Source organism: Paramisgurnus dabryanus, chromosome 12 (assembly GCF_030506205.2).
Source record: "Paramisgurnus dabryanus chromosome 12, PD_genome_1.1, whole genome shotgun sequence".
Lineage (NCBI taxonomy): Eukaryota > Metazoa > Chordata > Actinopteri > Cypriniformes > Cobitidae > Paramisgurnus > Paramisgurnus dabryanus.
This window is the reverse complement of record NC_133348.1, coordinates 36,210,380-36,229,645: the sequence shown is the minus strand read 5'-3', so window position 1 is coordinate 36,229,645 and position 19,266 is coordinate 36,210,380. Positions and strand designations below refer to the sequence as shown.

At 36.5% G+C, this 19,266-nt stretch overlaps 1 protein-coding gene and 2 long non-coding RNA genes across 3 annotated transcripts; 1 reads left to right on the top strand and 2 right to left on the bottom strand.

Annotated features, from left to right (window-relative positions):
* Positions 1–930: 930 nt before the first annotated feature.
* On the bottom strand, positions 931–2,409 carry LOC141283067 (uncharacterized). Its single transcript, XR_012338058.1, has 2 exons — positions 2,345–2,409; positions 931–1,103 (listed from the first exon to the last, which is right to left on the bottom strand). It is a non-coding gene; the product is annotated as an uncharacterized lncRNA (long non-coding RNA).
* A 630-nt stretch (positions 2,410–3,039) lies between these two features.
* LOC135745456 (uncharacterized) lies at positions 3,040–7,367 on the bottom strand. The gene is made up of 3 exons (XR_010531245.2): positions 6,395–7,367; positions 3,944–4,089; positions 3,040–3,841 (listed from the first exon to the last, which is right to left on the bottom strand). It is a non-coding gene; the product is annotated as an uncharacterized lncRNA (long non-coding RNA).
* Positions 7,368–13,123: 5,756 nt separating this feature from the next.
* Positions 13,124–17,195, top strand: col10a1b (collagen, type X, alpha 1b). The gene is made up of 3 exons (XM_065263758.2): positions 13,124–13,222; positions 13,499–13,616; positions 14,925–17,195. Exons 2-3 carry the CDS (start codon positions 13,514–13,516, stop codon positions 16,793–16,795), a joined length of 1,974 nt encoding a protein of 657 aa, XP_065119830.1. The 5' UTR covers positions 13,124–13,222; positions 13,499–13,513; the 3' UTR covers positions 16,796–17,195.
* The last annotated feature ends 2,071 nt before the right edge of the window (positions 17,196–19,266 follow it).

Below are 19,266 nucleotides of genomic sequence, written 5' to 3'. Positions count from 1 at the left end.
TCTTTTAACATAGCAATACCTTACAATAACTGACAGTATTACTAACGTCATAACAACAGCAAAACATAGTTTGCAAAACGGATCACTTATTATTTTTGAATTAAAGTTAGTCCAACCAAAGCTTAACGCCAAGGAAACGTCACACGTCTATAAATGGTAATCACGTGCACGTTCTTCCTGAATGTAAATTATCAGCACCGCTGTAAATCGCTGTAGGTACGATTATAATGTTTATTACACACGCAGAAACACACACTTAAATGAAACAGGAAAAAAGGTTTTCTCAGTTATCTAAGCAAATACCTATTGGTTTCAATAGTATAAACCTGAAGGTTACTAATATTATATACTTGTTCCAAATGTATAGCCTACTGAATGTGAAATAAATAGGCTACAATATTTCAAAATGTTTCATTTTTGCTTGCAAAATAAAATAAAGTTATTGCAGCATGCAGGCTGCTACCAAAAAATATATTTTAGGTCCTTTAAAGAAATATACAAAAATAAAATATATTTGAATTACTGTTTTAAATTTAGAATGACTAAATTTTTATTGTTTTACTCTGAATAAATGTAAGTAAATTACAATTGGTTAATAACAATTATAAATGTCAAAGTAACTCTTATTTAATATTGTAATTGAACATTTCAATCAGGACTACAAAATTTAAGTGAGATTTAAGTAGCTTTGGGAGACTTTTTGGTACTTATTCATGGCTGGCATACCACACAAATAGTTAAAGTAGACTTACCTAAACTGTACTACCCATGCTGTGCTTCAAAAATCTTTAATTAAAATGCCTTTGGGAATTTAATTATGACAAACAAATCTTTACCTTATGATCTTGCATGGGACACTTCTTGTCTGCTGTTTAGTTCATGACAAATACAGAGTTTTTAAAAAGACAAAATTCAAGAAAAGAGACTGGGTACTGTGCAAAAACTTTAATAAAGAACAGCAAGCAAAGACACTCAAAATTAAACAGTTGAAGGGTGCTTGATAATGTAAAGGTGTAGGCTGTCATGCTGAAAACTGGTTGGGATGTGGGGACTTGTGTTGGAATTCGCTGGCAGGCTCCTATGTGTCATCCCAGGTTTTTCCACTGTAATATAAGTGCAGATAATGTCATTAGAACACATAGTACAAATGTGAGGTACTTGTACTTAGCTGGCATATTTTTCTCAACATTTTCTGGTGACTGTAGTTAAAATAGTACTTTAAAATAAATATCCATACAGTTCCTGTATATTGAAAGCCATCCCTGCTGAAAAAAACAGCATACACCAGCATAATTCCCATGCATACACCAGCATAATTCCCATGGTCACCAGCAAACCAGCACCAAAACACAACTTTCCCATCTGGCTTGTGTGCTGGTTTTTCCAGAAGGGATGTACCTTCAAATGTAGTGATTTCAAAATGTATTTATTAAAATGAATTATTAAGTTGTCATTAGTGAGTTAAGGATATTCTCCTATTTGTTAAGGTAACTAAGCTATTTTATATAAGCGGAATAAGTTAAACAATTTCTGCATGTTTTCATGTGTTCCAGATCTGGCACGTTAGATAAGGATAGTGTCTGCATCACTTCCACTCATCATTGCTCTCCTCTTCCTCACATTTATTATTACAGTAATACTGCAAGACCAAATTCCAGCATCATCCTAACATGATGCATTCTGACAAAACAGAGGTATTAATTATTGGTAAAACAAAATCCCAAAATAAGATGAAATGTTATTAATTTGACTCTTAACGGATGTATTGTTACAATATGTAATATACAACCGTTTTATTAAATCACATTTCCAGCATAAGTAAAACCAGATCTCCTATCAGAAATAGTACTAAATTATCACATGCTTAGTGTTTCAGATGCTAACATTTGTATTTGTTTGTGCATAAATCACTCCTACTATTGTAATACAAGTTAACAAGCTGAATAACTGTTCATAAATGGAAACTAAACCTTAAAGCAACAAACAAAAATCCCTGATATTATGATTGACTATTAATGTCTGTAAAAGACCTTTAAAATTCCATGATATTCCAGAAATTCCATGCTCTGTGGGAACCCTGACTGTATCCACTTCACAAAATTCCAGGATGTTAATAGATTATTCTACATACAGATAAGATAGATCATCTCCCATTCCAGATTCAGGATCACCCTCTGTTTAAATCCAGACTAACTCTTTAAATACTATTTATTTTTGCTGTCAGGATCAACATGTCCAGGGAACTTTATCTAACAGACATCACTGCCTACACTGTATTGGTTATGGAATGGACTATTTGCATTTCAATAGAATAAACATAATAAGGTAATAAAACATGACTTACCACACAGAGCACGTAACCAGTGAACTTTCAATTCGGCTTTCCCCTACACAAACACACACACAGACACACGCACGCACACACACACACACACAGACACACAGACACACAGACACACAGACACACACACACACACACACACACACACACACACACACACACACACACACACACACACACACACACACACACACACACACACACACACACACACACACACACACACAGACAAAACACAATTAATAATTATTTACCTGTTGAAGCAATTACTGGATATTATCTTTGAAAGGTCAGAATCAGTCACTAAGACAAGCACTCATCTTAGTAAATAACATTTTACCTCATTTATCTGTTCCTCAGTTATTTTATCGAAAAGGAAACCTTCTGCCAACTACATTTTCAGCAACCTGAAATGATGAAAAGACAAAAAGTTTATTAAGCCATGAATGCCATGCTTTGTAGGTGAATCACATGAGTCCATATTTATGTGAAGTGATATGCAGTCCTTTCCATTAGTGTCAAACAAATTTGTGCTTGTTTTTGTCAATCAACCAAAATGATATTACGCAGTGCCCGAAAAAAGTCCCCTGCTATTGAAAGATACTAAGGGGACTATTTTCGGGCACTGCGTTATATCATTATGCCTTCTGCAGCCATGTTACGACATCAAAGTCCTTGATTATTACGACAGAATAAGAGTATAGTTACTAGAAATATCAGCTGAGAAAATCACAACTTTTAATTTTCCGTCTGTCTTAGTACACGATGTAACTACAGAAGAGTCAAGTTTTAAATAGGAAAAATATCGAAACTCTTTGGTTATTTTTTGGCGCGATGCTAATGGCCTAATCAGATTTAATGTATTATGCTAAGCTATGCTAAAAAAGGTAGTGCCAGACGCGGAGATCAGCTGAATGGATTCTAAAACGGTAAAACTTACTGCTGGAAAATTAGCAAAAAAAAGTGAAGTGTCCCTTTAAGTCAGGAATTTACATTGACCACAGTCCTTGGACATTGGGCTCTAAAACACTGTGAACTGGCTAACAAATACCTGGTTAGCTAAATGAATTTAATTAACATGAAGACATATTTGACTAGGAGCAAATTGTGGAGTAAGATGTAACAGGAAAAGTTATACTTTATTCTGTTCTTCACCAGTGGCCACTTCTGAGATTTAGAACTGGAAGAGACAGATGCAAATTGAAGAGAGACAAGTGTGGTATAGTGGGAAGAGGTAGATTTCTTTATCTTCCTCTTCCTCTGTGGCAAAAACTTAGAGCATGGCAGTGGAGGTGGGGAAAAAAAGTAGAGAGAAAATTGTTGTAAAAGCAGTAGAGGTAGTAGGAGCAAGAGAGGTTGGAGAGAGTCTAGAAGACAGAAGAACAAGATTTAGTACAAATATAGCCTCAGACTTCTTGGTGAGGTTCTCCGGCCATTTCACAGCAGGGCTCTCAGGCCGCTCCATGGCAAGGCTCTCAGGCTGCTGTCCTGTGGAGGTTGCTATAATACAAGTTTACTTTCATCATAAAATCTGTACATATCAACAAAGGAATATACATGTATTTTAAATCCTAAATTTATAAACATAAACATTACTCTGACCTTTTGTCAAGATAAAGCCCTCCGCATCTCCTCCAAAAAATTGTAGTGACAGGAGTGGGGTGCCAATGGGTAATAATATATGCAACCCACTTATTCGAAGCCTTTTTATCCTGTTTCCCAATAAATAAAATTGGCTTGGCTCGCACCTGAAATGAACAAGTAAATGAGGTGTTACCATAAAAGATTAAAAGAAATATTAGTCTTGAACTGTATCCACCTTATTTTTGAATGTGGACGTAAGTGATTTGACGTATTTCCCTTCTTTGTGCAAGACCTCCGTTTCAATAACCAGCCGGTAGAAAACAGTATCGTGGAAGCACACATAAAACATGATTTTAACAGTAATTGTAAATATTTACTACACCTGCCATGTATGAACCAGTGTGAGGATTAAAGTGTTTTGATATATCATATGAAGATATATTCAGTGATTTTGTGTTGTTAATCGGGGGTGACGTGTCTTCAGTGTGCAACTATAAAAGCACAGAGACATACCAGTATCTTTACAATGGGATAGTCAGTCGAGAGTTTGTGAATATATCAAGAAGACTTTGTGTTTTTAACTTTTTCAGGCAATGGTCTAAATTGTCCCTCTGGTGTTTTTTTAAACAACAATTTTTAATAAAAAATTCAATTTTAGTTTTTATGGCGATACATCATGCTTCATGTGGTCTGACAGTCAGCAGTATCTTTCTCATACAACACATTGTAAGTTATTTTATCAAACCATAATAAACATATTAAACTATTTTTTATATTGTTTTCGTTTTATGAAAATATGATTACATTGTTTCTTACGCACTAGATGGTACCAAGGAGGTAAGATGAGAGATATGAGTTGGAATTATTTGCTTATTTTAAAATTATTTGCTTTTTAATTTAAAAAATAACAAAAGAACGGACAAACACAATTAGAACTGTTATGAACATTAAAGCTCCCGTTCTTTCTGTGTTTTTAAAGCTTTGATTGTGTTTATAGTGCGCAATATAACGTGTTCATGTTTCACGTTCAAAAAAACGTTGTATTTTTCACATAATTTACTTATCTCTATAGCGCTGTTTTCACTGTCCTAAAAATGGGCTGAAGTCTTCCTTGTTATGTGAAGTACCTCCTTCAGAAATGAGTAACGAGTTCTGATTGTGTAGTTTGTTGTGATTGTGTAGTTTGTTTAGTGTGTTGTGATTCAATAGCAGATTAGCTTGCCTTTAGCTTAGCTGGCCACTGATGTATTCCTGTGGGCGGAGTTTAGTCAAAAAACTGTTCTAGTGACATCATTAAAGCAGAAAGTAGAGGGCTGAAGTCCAAACCGGCCGTTCGCTGTAGGCTTTGAAAGGCGAATTCTGTTAAAGAAAATAAATCGACTGGCAGTGAACTTTCAGCTTTATCATTTTACAGGTATTATTTATGCTATGAAAGCAACATTACACACTAACTAGGGTTTAAAAATGGGATCAGAAAGAACGTGACCTTGTGAACGTGAAGCAGTTTATGTCATATATATTCTGTACTGTAATCACATTTTTGTAATAATATATAGCAGAATAAATAAAACAGCTAAATCGGCATATTTTTATGAGCATAATATTATTTGTTTATAAACAATTATCGTATTTATTGTTTACTGGCAGTTTCTATGAAAGGTTTTACTGGATGGATGTGTGGATACAGATCATACGACCAGCATTTGCTTTTAAGGACAGATTTCCCCCTGTGTGTGTGTGTGTGTGTGTGTGTGTGTGTGTGCTGTAGGAGATAAAGAGCATTACATTTTCACCAGTATTCTCCATCAGTCTTGTCAGGCAGAATGTTTTCCACCCATTTAGTTGGTTCTGGGTTGTACTATGTGTATTAAAATGGGCTTGGGCAGGTGAAATTTTGCTATTTTAAGGGAAAGTACAGAAATGGAAAATAATTTTACATTCACAGTGTCTATCGTAGGCTCCTATATAATATCTGAAAGAGCACTTAAATTATTTATTATTTCATATTAAAACATGACAAGCCACAAAAGTAGTGCTGGTATGAATTAAGTTGTATTGTTTATTATAGATCATTCTGGGAGTTTATTGTATAATTTTGTGTGGATTTTAAGTAATTACTGGGCTGGAAAACAAACCAATCTGGCAACACTGTTCTTCATCTGATCATGTTGGCTAAAAGAGGCTTAATTGTTGCGAGCTAGTGTAATATAGGTAACATATCGCTACTGAAAATCTTGCATTTCCCTGTATCTTGCATTATCAACTTATTTGCGACAAAAAATAGTTTAATTAGCTACTTTTGCTATTAGCCTATGCATATGTGGTGCAACAAAGTTATTTGTTTAATGACTTATATTATTTACCATCCTAAGATTGCTACCTTATACATTAGAATGTTCCAAACACAACTATTGTCACATTAAACATTTCTTTGCTGTGTAAATGTAAGAATTATCTCCATCAACTTACCGAGTGGAAATCGCAATGGACCTTGGCATCGTCGCATTCGATGACGTCAGAGTTGTTAAATTACAGGATTTTAAATAAACAAATTAATAATTAAACAACCCATTAATTAATCGAACACAATCGTATTATAGTAAAATGTATATTTATATGTATATTTATTACCATCAACGAGCCTTTGATAAAAAATATTTGCCACCCAGCATGCATCACGTCTAAAGTTAATCAAAGCACTTACCTACATGATCAGAAAACGCTTAAAATGCTACTCCCACGCGCCGTGGAGCGTTGTTAAAGTCACCTCTGAATGTTGTTTTATCTGCAGTTGAACGCGGTTTAAATAAAGCTTCCCTCTGAATGTTGTTTTAACCGCATTTGAGGGTTGTTAAACTCACCGCTGAATGCTATTGATCCTGCAGTTGAACGTTGTTTAACTCACCGCAGACCGTGCTGTTGCAGTTCAGACTGCGAGGGATTTTTTAAATTAAAAACCAGTTGACTGGCCAGATAAATATTGACTTGCGCTGGCATAGATCATTTATTGTTGCCTCTTCCTATTTATTCTTATTTATTATAGTCTGTAGAAGACGTCATGTGACGAGCCCTGGCAGCGACCATAGCAACCTAAACGTATCAGTTTTACATTATTCTGGCGAGATCTGAAAAATCTGCGTAACATCGAGCAAGCGAGTGATTATGTAAATTCACTGAGTGCATATTATGAAAATAAAATATATATTTCTCGCTAGAAATGTAATCAAAACTTATTTTTATGCAGAAACTAACTCACAATATAGATTTTTCCACTAAAAATGAGAGAAATGTCCGCCATGTTTTTTGTTCTCACGACACCTGTAGCTTGACAGTCACGTGACTTGGACGAAAGAAAAACGTAACAGTCATACAATTCAAGGGCCATTAAAAGAATAGGCGAAAAAAAAATGTAACAGTCATACAATTCTAGGGCCATTATTGTAATCCCTCTACGTTTTGCAAATTGGACCAACGTAGTCAGGGTACGTTTTTTCATGAGACTGGGTTGAGAGGCGGACACTACTTGGGTATTATTACTTTCTACATAAAAGTACATTTGCAAGTATTCGTATTATATATATTTTTTGTAAACATTATGTAAAATAGCACATAATAGTAACACACACTACAGATTTGAAAGTGCTAACTTTTCTTCATTAACTTTTCTTCAGTAAATAGATCATTTAAAAAAATGTTCCCAAATTCAATGTCACTTTGAATAAATTAAATTAAATAATTATAATAAATAATTCTCCCTCTTTATTCCTTATTTATTAACTATTTGAGAAATCGAATCTAATATAAAAGCATAATAGAATGAGGTGCAAAAAATACCCACAATTCAACAGTAATGTTTGCTTTATATCATTCATAATGACATTTTATATATATATATATATATATATATATATATATATATATATATATATATATATATATATATATATATATTTTTTTTTTTTTTACAGGAATTGTTAGCCTACCATGTGCACTGACTGCTAACGTTAACTGTTACTGAGAAAGTATTAACCACCGTCATGTCAAAATAAAACACAAACTGCTCAAGATATTAAAGAAAGTAACAGCTAGCTGGCGTCAGTTATTTGTAAAATGCATATGCCTAGGGAATGTTTGACAGTAAAATCTCAATTTAGCTTGCACCGAAGTTATAAATTATAACAACAGTTTGCTATAAATGTCAGCAAGTTTGCATTAATGTCAGCAAGTTCGAGGTGCGTTAAGATAAGCAGCAGCACATGCACATTTCCCGTATTAAAGAATGATTAAACATGGACTTACCTGCAAGTGATGCACGATTATCATCTCGCAGTTTTTTTCTTTTCTCCTGCTATCTTTTCGGGGCCATTTTCATAAAAGTTGCTTACTGTCTGATAAACTGGCGCAGACCATCCAAGGCGAGGGGGCATACTTTAGACTACAGCAATTAAATTATCTGGTTCCCCCTTTTTGTTACATATACATGGGTAAAAAGTGCCAAATAATATTTTTTAGAGGCTAATATCGGCATTATAATATTTTTCATTTGGGCTATTTTTGGTGCCCCCTCAGTACTTGGTGCCCTATGCACACCATGTGATGTGCGTGGTGGGAGTGGCGGCGCTGGTCCTTTCTTATGAATAAGGCCCAAAAACCAATCACTGTGGCTTGATTTGCACAAGCTATCCCATTATTTATGCATGCAAGTATCACTCTCGTAATTACTCGTCGCGTTTGTGGACGTGCCTTAGCCATAGGTCAATTAATTAGTGACTTTTAGGAGCGACTATCTATGTCAGTGGAGTCTTTTGTCAGATACTGCAGTGGACAGCAGCAGTGATGTTTATAACTGTTACTTGGACAACTAGAACTAGGAACACCTCTTGACGACATAGAAAGAGATGTATCACGACTGGGAACAGGAGTTAGGACGCAATCGCATAGTTCATACAAAAAGGATAACAACGGGCGGGTAAGTAAACGCAGGAAAACTCAAATGTAACACAGGTACAGATGTGGAAGTTGCGACAATGATCCGGCAGTGAGTATGACAGAGACAAGGGTCAAAACACACACAGACTAGATAACAAACAGGTGTGATGAATCAGGTAATTAATCAATGAATGTCCATGGCGGTGTGAACGAAGCTTTAGAAATATTAGATTATGATACAAATATGAAACAGAATGGTTTGCAACCATTAGAGTGTAACATCACACACAATAATACCTGTCCAATTCACTCTAAAAAATAAATCTGTTGCCACTATTTAATTTAATGTATTGCTGCAAGTTAAAAATTCTAAATAATTGATTTATTGAAAGATTTAAAGTTGAAAACGTTTTTTATTGAGTTTTCCAGACATAATAATGTTGATAGTTACAGTTACATCAAGTTAATATTGTGTGCAACTTCAAATTAATTATCTGTGTTAGTTTGTTTAAAATATTATTTAAGTTTTAGTAACTCAATGCATTTAGCTTGATAATTTCAGGTTCCCAGCATGCTTTGCATGGGACTTGATAGTGAGTGTATAAATTTAGAAATATGGTGTTATTTTATGCATTTCTAATCAAGGTGAAAACATGAGAAGACTTTTAATGATTATTGTTCTGTACTTTTGGTATTTAAAAGATTTTCTGTTATGTTGTTGATTTTTAAGAGGTTACCATTGTGCTAAAGAATAGAGCATTTGCTCAAGTTGAGAACAGACTCACCGAGCATTATCTTGCTGTTTTAATTAGATGGCATTTGGATATTAATGCTAAAACTGGTTTTCTTCTGCAACCTGACAAGTGTTGGTAAATAAAAAAGTTTGAATAATTTTATTAGTTTTGTGTAAATCTGTGTCCACGATTGAATCAAATTTAAAATGCAAAAAAAAAAACAAGTGAAAAAACTTATTTTTAATGAGTTTTAAACACAATTTTTTTAAGTAAATCCAACTTATTATAGTTTGTTGACCGAAATTAATTTCAGAAGTAGTTGTCTTAACTCAAAATAATTGATGCAAACTGTTTTTTTTTTGTTGAGTCCAAGCAATATTTTTTAGAGTGAATATTGATTCTGAATTTCAAAGGTGACATTACACACAGCTCTTTCATGCATGGCTCTTTGATCAGTAGGATGTCTTTATTAATATAAAATCACTGTGAGTTTGAGTCTATATCATGCATTTGATAAAGCAATATTCTTTATTTTCATAAAAATGCTTGAAAAGGTTTGAAGAACAGTGATATAAATAATATCTTTTGCTGCGCATATTGAGTTTCTGCATGAGAGTGCCCCCTGGTTTTTACATGTAATAATTAGATGTGGATGTAGCATTTCACCATAATTCATTTAGAAGCATTGCAAGCAAATCGCAGGATTTATCGTTACCCCCTCAGCACCTATCATTCACAAACCTCTTTAAAGTTTATAACGATAATAATAATAATAATAATAATTCATCACATTTATATAGGGCTTTTCTGCAGACCTCAAAGCGTTTTACATATGAATGGGGGAATATTCTCAACCGCCACCAATGTGCAGCATCCACCTGGATGATGCGACGGCAGCCGTATTGCACCAGAACACCCACCACACATCATCTTATTAGTGAAGAAGAGATAGAGTGATATAGCCAATTAGTATGAGGGATGATTAGTAGGCCAATGGGCAGTTTGGCCAGGATGCCGGGGCACACCCCTACTCTTTTTCGAATGACATCCTGGGATTTTTAACAACCACAGAGAGTCAGGACCTTGGTTTAACGTCTCATCCGAAAGACATGTTAAAATATGTCACATTTTTTGAAAATGCAGCATGCTTAACTGAGCAAGTACTCACACGTGGCACATTTTCCTTAAATTTTAGGTCTTGTTTATGAAGTTCATGGAAATTGTGAAATTTTGTGTTGCATATATTAATAAACTACAAGTGCCAGAAATGTAATGGTTTGTTTCTACATTTTTTTAACAAAGTGAACTCAAAATGCAATATCACATAAGAAAAGTGATTGTGGTGCGTTTTTCTTAAATATAGAAGTTCTGTGAACTGACTTATAAAAAGACGTTTTCCAGCTCCTCCTCCCCACTCAAGACTACACACAACCTCAGTGGAAAACCACATTAAAGAAGAGGTAAATGACCTCACCAGACAGCAAATCCAGAAAAGACTCATTACGACACCATTTGGCTTGAATTGATTATAAAAAGCAAGGGGTTAAACTGTCAATGGATTGTATTTAATCTTGCTACTTAGTCATTATATTGTATGTAAAAGCGCTTAAAATCTTATATGTTTTGATTCTGGATAGAAATTAAAATAAAGGGTTTTATTAAAATACCTGCAAATATCAAAGAGACACAAGTTTTACCTTAAAAATGAAATAATAAAAAATCTAAGTAGTCATGCAGGCTTAGCCTTGGGGTTCAGGAGAAGGAGAGCAGAAAAGAGAGTTTTGTTGTTTTAATAAACAGGGGTGTAAGGAGGATTATGATTCTGCTGTTGGTTAGCTGTAAAGCACATAGTTCTTCATTACCTTAAACTGAAGAATGCAAAAGAGAAGAGTCCTTTTACAGTAGTTTATTTCTGATAACAAGCAAAATAAACAACAAGTAGATTACCTTAGTTCAAATAATAGCCAAAGCTTATCAAAAATAAAAATTAATGTATACAATGTTAACTACAGATCGCTGCCAAACCTCCCTTCACATAGCGGTGATTCATGTTGTCTGCCCGTCTTTAAGAACCCAAAAAATGTGTTATTTTCTACAAGGTATTTGTTCCAGAGTTCAGTTTTGCCACTAGCCAGGACAGTAAACAAACAGAGACCAAAAGTTAAGTTCCCGTGACAACGCGCGTGCGTCTGATGAAACTGCCTGTATATGTATACAAGAATTAATTGAGAGTGATTCTTCACTGGGTTGGTTCTTAAAACTCATAATGATGCTTCCTCATTTCTTTGGTTCTCTGTCCTGGGTCCATCCCATGAAAGAGTCTTGTAGTAAGTTTAGCACAGATATTAGCGTAAACACTCTGAGGCAGTAATTCTGAATGTAAGTATACATTTTTGTAACAATAACCATGCAGTCATCTTTAGGTAAATATACATAACTTAAACATAAACATACCACTGGGCTGTTGAATGCTTTATTCTGATTGGTTGAGAAATGTTCAAATTTTTTTTCCTAACCTGTCTTAAATGTCTTAAAATAAACACCAGAGCAATGTATGTGGTAACAGTGGTATAAGCATTGTGCAGCATTATCACCTTGGGTATGCACTATTTTCTGAATAATTCAAAGTCTCGTCAATTATTCCTTACGTATAATATATTGTATGCGTATACTCTGTCATCATTTTAATTTTGGTGTTATTTTCACATGTTCCACACACACATTATTGAATGTTTAGTAAAGTTGTGGTGGTAAAATATTTCCAGATCAGTGTATATTAAATGATTGCATCCACTTATTTTACTTTATGACTACATGATTATTATTTAGTTTTACATATAAATTCATTATAAAAGTTCAACAAAGACAATTTACAAGGTAAAACAAGGGCCTACTTTATATAGCGTGTCTTAAACTACTGTCTGCTAACATAAGAAAATAAGTAGTGTAGCTATTACATACATGTTAAATTGTTACAATGTACTTATTGTGCACATGCATGCTATTCTGGACAACCATATTGGGTAATTTTTTTACCATAAATATTACATACTTTAACAATATCAGTCTGTTATAAAGCTCCGAAGTGCATGAGGCCAAATATGTGCTCTGCTGTTCAGGGTACAATTAACCCCAAATCCATTCTTAGATTTCATTAACAAGTATCCTAAGATGTATTAAAATAAATAAATCAGCATATAGAGAGGGAATGTAAATGATAAATAAAAAAGTAAATTAAGGAAATACTTAAAAATGGCTATCTTAGTATGTTTGCAAGCCTTTGCAAAATCTCTTAGTTTTGGCACAAAAAATATAGAGTCCAAAAGACTTCCTTGATATTTTGCCTAAGAGGATATGACCCCAGATTTAAATGACGGGAGCTACCAAATTATTGTAAACACTTGACCATTCCCAAGGGACACCATACCCTTCATTAAGACTGACATCACAGTAGGAGGAGGAAGATTCTGGGTGCTGCTGGAGAAACAAATTTTGTATAAATAGCGAAATCCATGCCTGTGAATTCTAGGAGTTCCAAGGACGGACTGGAAACCCATGCAGATATAATACAGGACACACAGATTGATTGGGACCACAGCCTGACCCCTTTGACTTCTAAAGCACTAGCCTGCTGGTGGGTAGAGGAGCTCCACTATAACCCTCTGTTCCAGCAAAATGTGTGATATTACTGGATTTGTTTTAAGAACATTTTATAAATGTTATTTGAAAGCTTTCTGATTGTTAACAGATGTTGATGCTTTGTAATTCAATCTTATGTTTATTTTTATATACTGAGAGAAATATACTGCTTGAAAATAATGACCAATTTTGAGTCTCACTTTTTTTGTGTCCCCTCATTTCTTTTCTTTTACTTCTTTTCTCAATTTTTATCTTATTTTATTCATTGCAGGCTTAGCTTCAGGAAATGGACTTCAGTGTAGCGAGCATTCTACTCCTTGTGGTACTGGCTGAGGCAACCCCTGAGAGATACTATGTGAAGAAACAGGCTTATCCTAAAAAATCTCAGAGTGAGTTTACCACTTTTGTTTAACTCTAATTTACATTCCCAATCTTTAACATGTCAGAGTGTAACACTAATGAAATATAAGTCTGGCTGTCTCTATAGGTTAACAGCTGTTTACATGTACATATTACTAAAAGTAAAACTAAGACTTTGATTACTTATAATCTTTTTCACTATCTCTGTCATTAATATGGGTTTGTGCTCATTTGATAAAGCTTTACTTTACATTAAGATACAGTAGTAATGCATTAAAATCCGTAGTCCATTATAATTAATATGCATGCCTAAAACCAAATGTCTATGTGTAATAAATATGCTTAATACTTTATAAAATGCTTGATACTAGCACTATTAATTGCCTTTCATACTGTATATGCTAAGCCATGCTTAGAAATCACTTGATAATTTCCAAAACATATTTTACTACACTACAGCTGGCACACCAAAAAAAACAACATTAGTGGTGTTTACTTTCCGGACAAGCAATCTTGTTTCAAAAAGGAAAAAGCTGGGCCCCAGCTTTAGTATAACTAGATTTGCAACTACATGTCAACTACCTCTCGTTTTTAAACACATTAACTAAAACTCATTAGAGTATTAGTAGATGGACGGGGTAGGGTTAAGGAATGGGTAAGTCTAAAAGTTGACATGTAGTTGCAAAGCTATTTATAGTTAGCATAATGTCTAAAGTGCGCTATAGAAATGAAGTGTAACCCAACTGTTTCCTATTTGAGAATTTAGGAAAATTTACTGATGGTCCGTAGAATGTCTATTTGTAGAACAGATAATCCGATACTATAGATCAGCTGTTTTTGCTCTTGTATTGGAAATAATGATTAAAATATATAATCAGATTAATTCTCTATTTTTAGATTCATTAAAATGTCAAGTTTCTGATCATAAGCACTGCTTTGTTAAAATTGCATATGTAAACTAAATATCTGCCAAAATCCAGTAGGTTTCTATGTTTGGCTAAACCACCAGTGAAAACAGGCACAGAAAATGTGCCATCTGAAGACTGACTTAATCCTGTGTTATTGTTATCAATAAAGATAACACAATCAAACAGTAGTTAGACAAAACCTTTGGAAATTTCATTTAACTGAAATTATTTAACTTATATAATGAGCTGAAATGATAATTTATTACATTATTTAAGCCAAGTCTGATATTTAATCTTTTGTAAAACATTGTTTTTAACTTTTCAACAGTGTGCCAATAATTATCTTGTCAACTAATACCAAGTGATATATTTAAGTTATTATTGTAAAGTTGTGTCACAAATATCTTATATTCTTTGTCTTATTTTTAGCTGTTGTTGGTGAACCTGGTATTCCAGGATCCCCAGGTGAACCTGGACCCCAAGGCCCCCCCGGCCCACCAGGACTTCCTGGAAAAAATGGTGTTGGATACACCGGACCTATGGGCCCACCTGGACCACCAGGTCCAACAGGTTACTCCTCACCTGGGAAACCTGGAAGCCCAGGTGCACCTGGAAAACCAGGTATGTCTGGATTTCCAGGTGAGAAAGGACATCCAGGGCTTGCAGGACCCCAAGGTGCGAGAGGAGCACCAGGACCACCTGGAATTCCCGGGCCTGCTGGCATTTCTTCTCCTGGAAAGCCTGGACCACACGGACTTCCTGGGGCAATGGGTCCACGTGGAGAACCTGGCCTAAAGGGGCAGTCTGGAATTCCTGGGCTACCAGGCCAGAAAGGTGAACCTGGTTATGGCATTCCAGGGGGACCTGGCAGCCCAGGTCCAGCGGGTCTTCAGGGCCCTCCTGGTCAGCCTGGTCAGCCTGGAATTGGAAAACCTGGGCCAACTGGATTTCCTGGAGAGCCTGGAAAGCCAGGGATGCCAGGAAGGGATGGGTCACAAGGACCTACGGGCATGCCAGGCTCAAAGGGTCATCCTGGAGCACCTGGGATAGGAACCCCAGGACAACAAGGTCAAAATGGTGCTCCAGGTTTGCCTGGGCCAACTGGGCAAAAAGGTCCACAAGGACCAGCAGGACAACCAGGAACTCCGGGTTTGCCAGGTACTGGCAAACCTGGATCACCTGGATTTCCAGGAGAGAGAGGAATACCAGGAATTCCAGGTGCCATAGGCCAAAAGGGAGAGCCAGGGTCTACAGGTAACAGAGGTCTGCCAGGTGCTACTGGGCCAATAGGTCCACCAGGTCCACAGGGTGTAGGGGGATTTCAGGGAGAGAGGGGTGGACAGGGGCCTAAAGGTGATACTGGAATGACTGGAGCACCAGGCCAAAGAGGTTTAAAAGGTGAACAAGGTGCACAAGGCTTCACAGGAAAGCCTGGTCTTCCAGGCACAACAGGTCCCCCAGGCCAGATGGGTCATATGGGATATCAAGGTTCCAAGGGCGAACCAGGATTAGCTGGTGCTCCAGGTATCCCAGGCAGCAAGGGACAACCAGGAGATAAGGGACATCCGGGGTTTCAAGGGCCACCAGGTGGTAGGGGTGAAAATGGTATCCCTGGACCAAGAGGACCAGCAGGTCAAGTGGGACCAGCTGGTCCACCTGGGCTTAAGGGTCTTCCAGGAATCCCAGGAGCCCCTGGCCCAGCAGGGCTCACAACTAAGGGAATTTCTGGACCTCAGGGTCCTCCTGGTCTAACTGGCGCCAGGGGTCATGATGGTCGCCCAGGCCCACCAGGACCTCCTGGCCCACCTGGCCCCCCAGGCGAGAATATGTACCAATATGAGAAAAGCATGCCACTTAAATCACATGAGATGCTAATGCCTGTTAGTCATGAGCTGATTAAGGCACCAATGTCAGCATTTACAGCTCTTCTTACCACAGCATATCCCACTGTAGGAACACCAATTATATTTAACCAGATTGTGTACAATGGAGAGAACCACTATGATCCAAACACAGGCATCTTCACCTGTCAGGTTCCAGGAATTTACTATTTTTCTTTCCATATGCATATCAATGGAGCAAATGCACTGGTAGCACTTTACAAAAATAGAGAGCCAGTCATGTTTTTTTATGATGAATACAACAAGGGTTTCCTTGATCAGATGTCTGGCAGTTCCATCCTTATGCTAAATGCCCATGACACAGTGTACATTCAGGTTCCAGATGATCAGTCCAATGGCATTTATGCGGATGACAATGTTCACTGTTCTTTTACTGGGTTCCTGATTGCCTCAACGTGATAATCCCATTGAAAAACTAAAACTTAACTTATAAACAGTTTGCCAGAGGACTTATTTTCTTTTGTCCTGTACACTATATGCTAATTTGAAAATATTCTGGAAAATTAAATTACAGTTAAAATCTACAAATAAAAAATAAACTAAGAAATAATACTAAGGATCTTACAAAAGAATCTTACTATAAATGTGTGCTGATGCACTGAAAGGTTCTGTGATTGCATTGTTGGTGCTCTGTATATAATATAACATTTCTTTGTTTTGTGTTTGGCAAACAATCCCTTCTCACACAATGACCTCTTTAAAACACATTGAATGTGCCCAAATACTTAACATTGTATGTACAAATGGATTAAAACTAAATTGTTCTTTAACTGTTAAACTCCAAAATATACACCTACCCTGTAATAAGGTCTGATTTATTATACTCAACACAAATAAAGTTTTAGTGCCATTTGTGTTTGTGTTTCACTGGTCACAACAAAAAAAATTCTCCTTGCTAGCATTTTTTGTGTCATATAACGCCTCAGCAGTGTTTTTCACAACTTCACTTTGAAAAGGCTTCTATAATTAGGGCGCACTCACATTATCCAAACCAAACCGCGCTCGGGCGCGTTTGACCCCCAAAGCCTGGTTTGTTTGACTAGTGTGATCGCTTCGTTCCGCGCCCGGGCGCGGATTGTTTAATCGCGCCGCGGCCGGGTTGCAGAGGTGGGCCGGAGCGCGGTTCACTTGGGCTCAGGCGCGGAAGGCTGTGGTGTGAGCGCAATCGCGCCTGAGCGCGATTCAAAAGGTGAAGACGTCAGTTGCGCGACCACTCACCTTCATCTGCCTCCGTAAAAACCTTTTGATGCGCGCAACGGGGTTACGTGAATGTCCGAGCTGTACACGTGACAGATCAACTAAGCAATATGATGACATGTGAGAGGGCTGTCTGTAATCGCGCACCAAACGACTCCGAATAAAAAAACACAGACTTAACATTACGGTGGGTTCCAGTGTTAAGAGAGCGCTTCACTTCCTGCTTTTTCAAAACAATCGCATCTTAATGACGAAAGCGCGCCCGGACTTGGATCGATAAGAAGTACAGTGTGAGTGCGTGCACCTGGGGGAGTAGGGAGGGGTGGCAATCGCGCCCAGGCATGGTTTGGTTTGGTTGGTATAATGTGAGTGCGCCCTAAAGGGTCATAGACTGTGATAAATTGACCAGGTAGAGTTGTGTAAAGAGAGAGAAGACTGCATAAAATAAGGAGTTCAACTGTGTGCATAAAGAGCAGCTTATTTTCACACACATAGGTAGTAAACACAAATAGCTGGTGAGATATAATAATAAATGCACAATTCCAAGGTACAAGTTTCTTAGGTTCATTAAAAAAAGTGCATGACATGACTTTTTCATTAAGTTATCTTTAAAAATACAACAGCAGTATTATTAACAACGGGCCATTTCTAAGTGCATTTTAAGGTGCATTGTGTAACTTTTAGAATGATCTTTTGACAGAAATGCACTACTGACATAACTAAATTATAATTTCTTAAGATTTATGTCTTAAGTCCTGATTAATTACTAATAAGTTACAATGATTTTTACTTAAAAATAATGGTCAACATTTTAAGTAATTTATTAAGAACAGCATGGTAATACTTGAATAATTACTAATGGGTTACCATGATTTTCTTAAAGGTGCCCTTCCTCTGTCGTTTTTATTGCTTTATGCTGTTGTCTGAGGTCTACTCATGACGTTTGCATGGTTTTTACATCCAAAAACATCAAAAGCAATAAGTAATAGCCATTTTGTACCCTGATTTTGAGGCTGGTTAGAGAAATGATCCGTTTTAATGGGCGGGCTGCATTGACGACTTGGAAGTAAACGCCCACTGCTATGATTGGATAACAGTTTTTCGTTCAAACTAACTTTCAATTTAATCTCATGTGTAATCAGTTTAATGTTAAGTGAGTGTCTTAAGACACAGTGTCTTTCTTACACACATAATCATAAACCCTTTTGACACACACACGCGTGTCTTTTATCGTCAGTTTAATGTTAAGTGAGTGTCTTAAGACACAGTGGCTGCGTCCCAAACAGCATACTTCCATACTATTTAGTAGGCAAAAAGCACTACTTCTCGTATTCTTTGCCTACTATATAGTATGGAAGTAGGCGGTTTGGGACGCAGCGAGTGTCTTTTTTACACACATTATCATAAACCCCTTTGACACACACACGCGTGTCTTTTATCGTAAACCCACGCACAAAAACACACACACAAACACGTCTTTTATCGTAAACCCACGCACAAAATAACACACACAAACACAAGCGTCTTTTACATAAACCCTTCGATGCGCGTGTAACGAAAGCACAAACTTTTATTACATTCGATGCGTGTGCATCATGAATTTGCGTGAATCGCGTCCCTCTGAAGAGAAATCCTGGCCGCAACTGATAACACATAGTACTAAAGTGCTTTAG

Coding starts and splice junctions, on each gene's coding strand:
- col10a1b (XM_065263758.2), top strand. CDS start 13,514: ATGGACTTCAGTGTAGCGAGCATTCTACTCCTTGTGGTACTGGCTGAG. Junction 13,617..14,924: donor TTATCCTAAAAAATCTCAGA/GTGAGTTTACCA, acceptor TCTTATTTTTAG/CTGTTGTTGGTGAACCTGGT.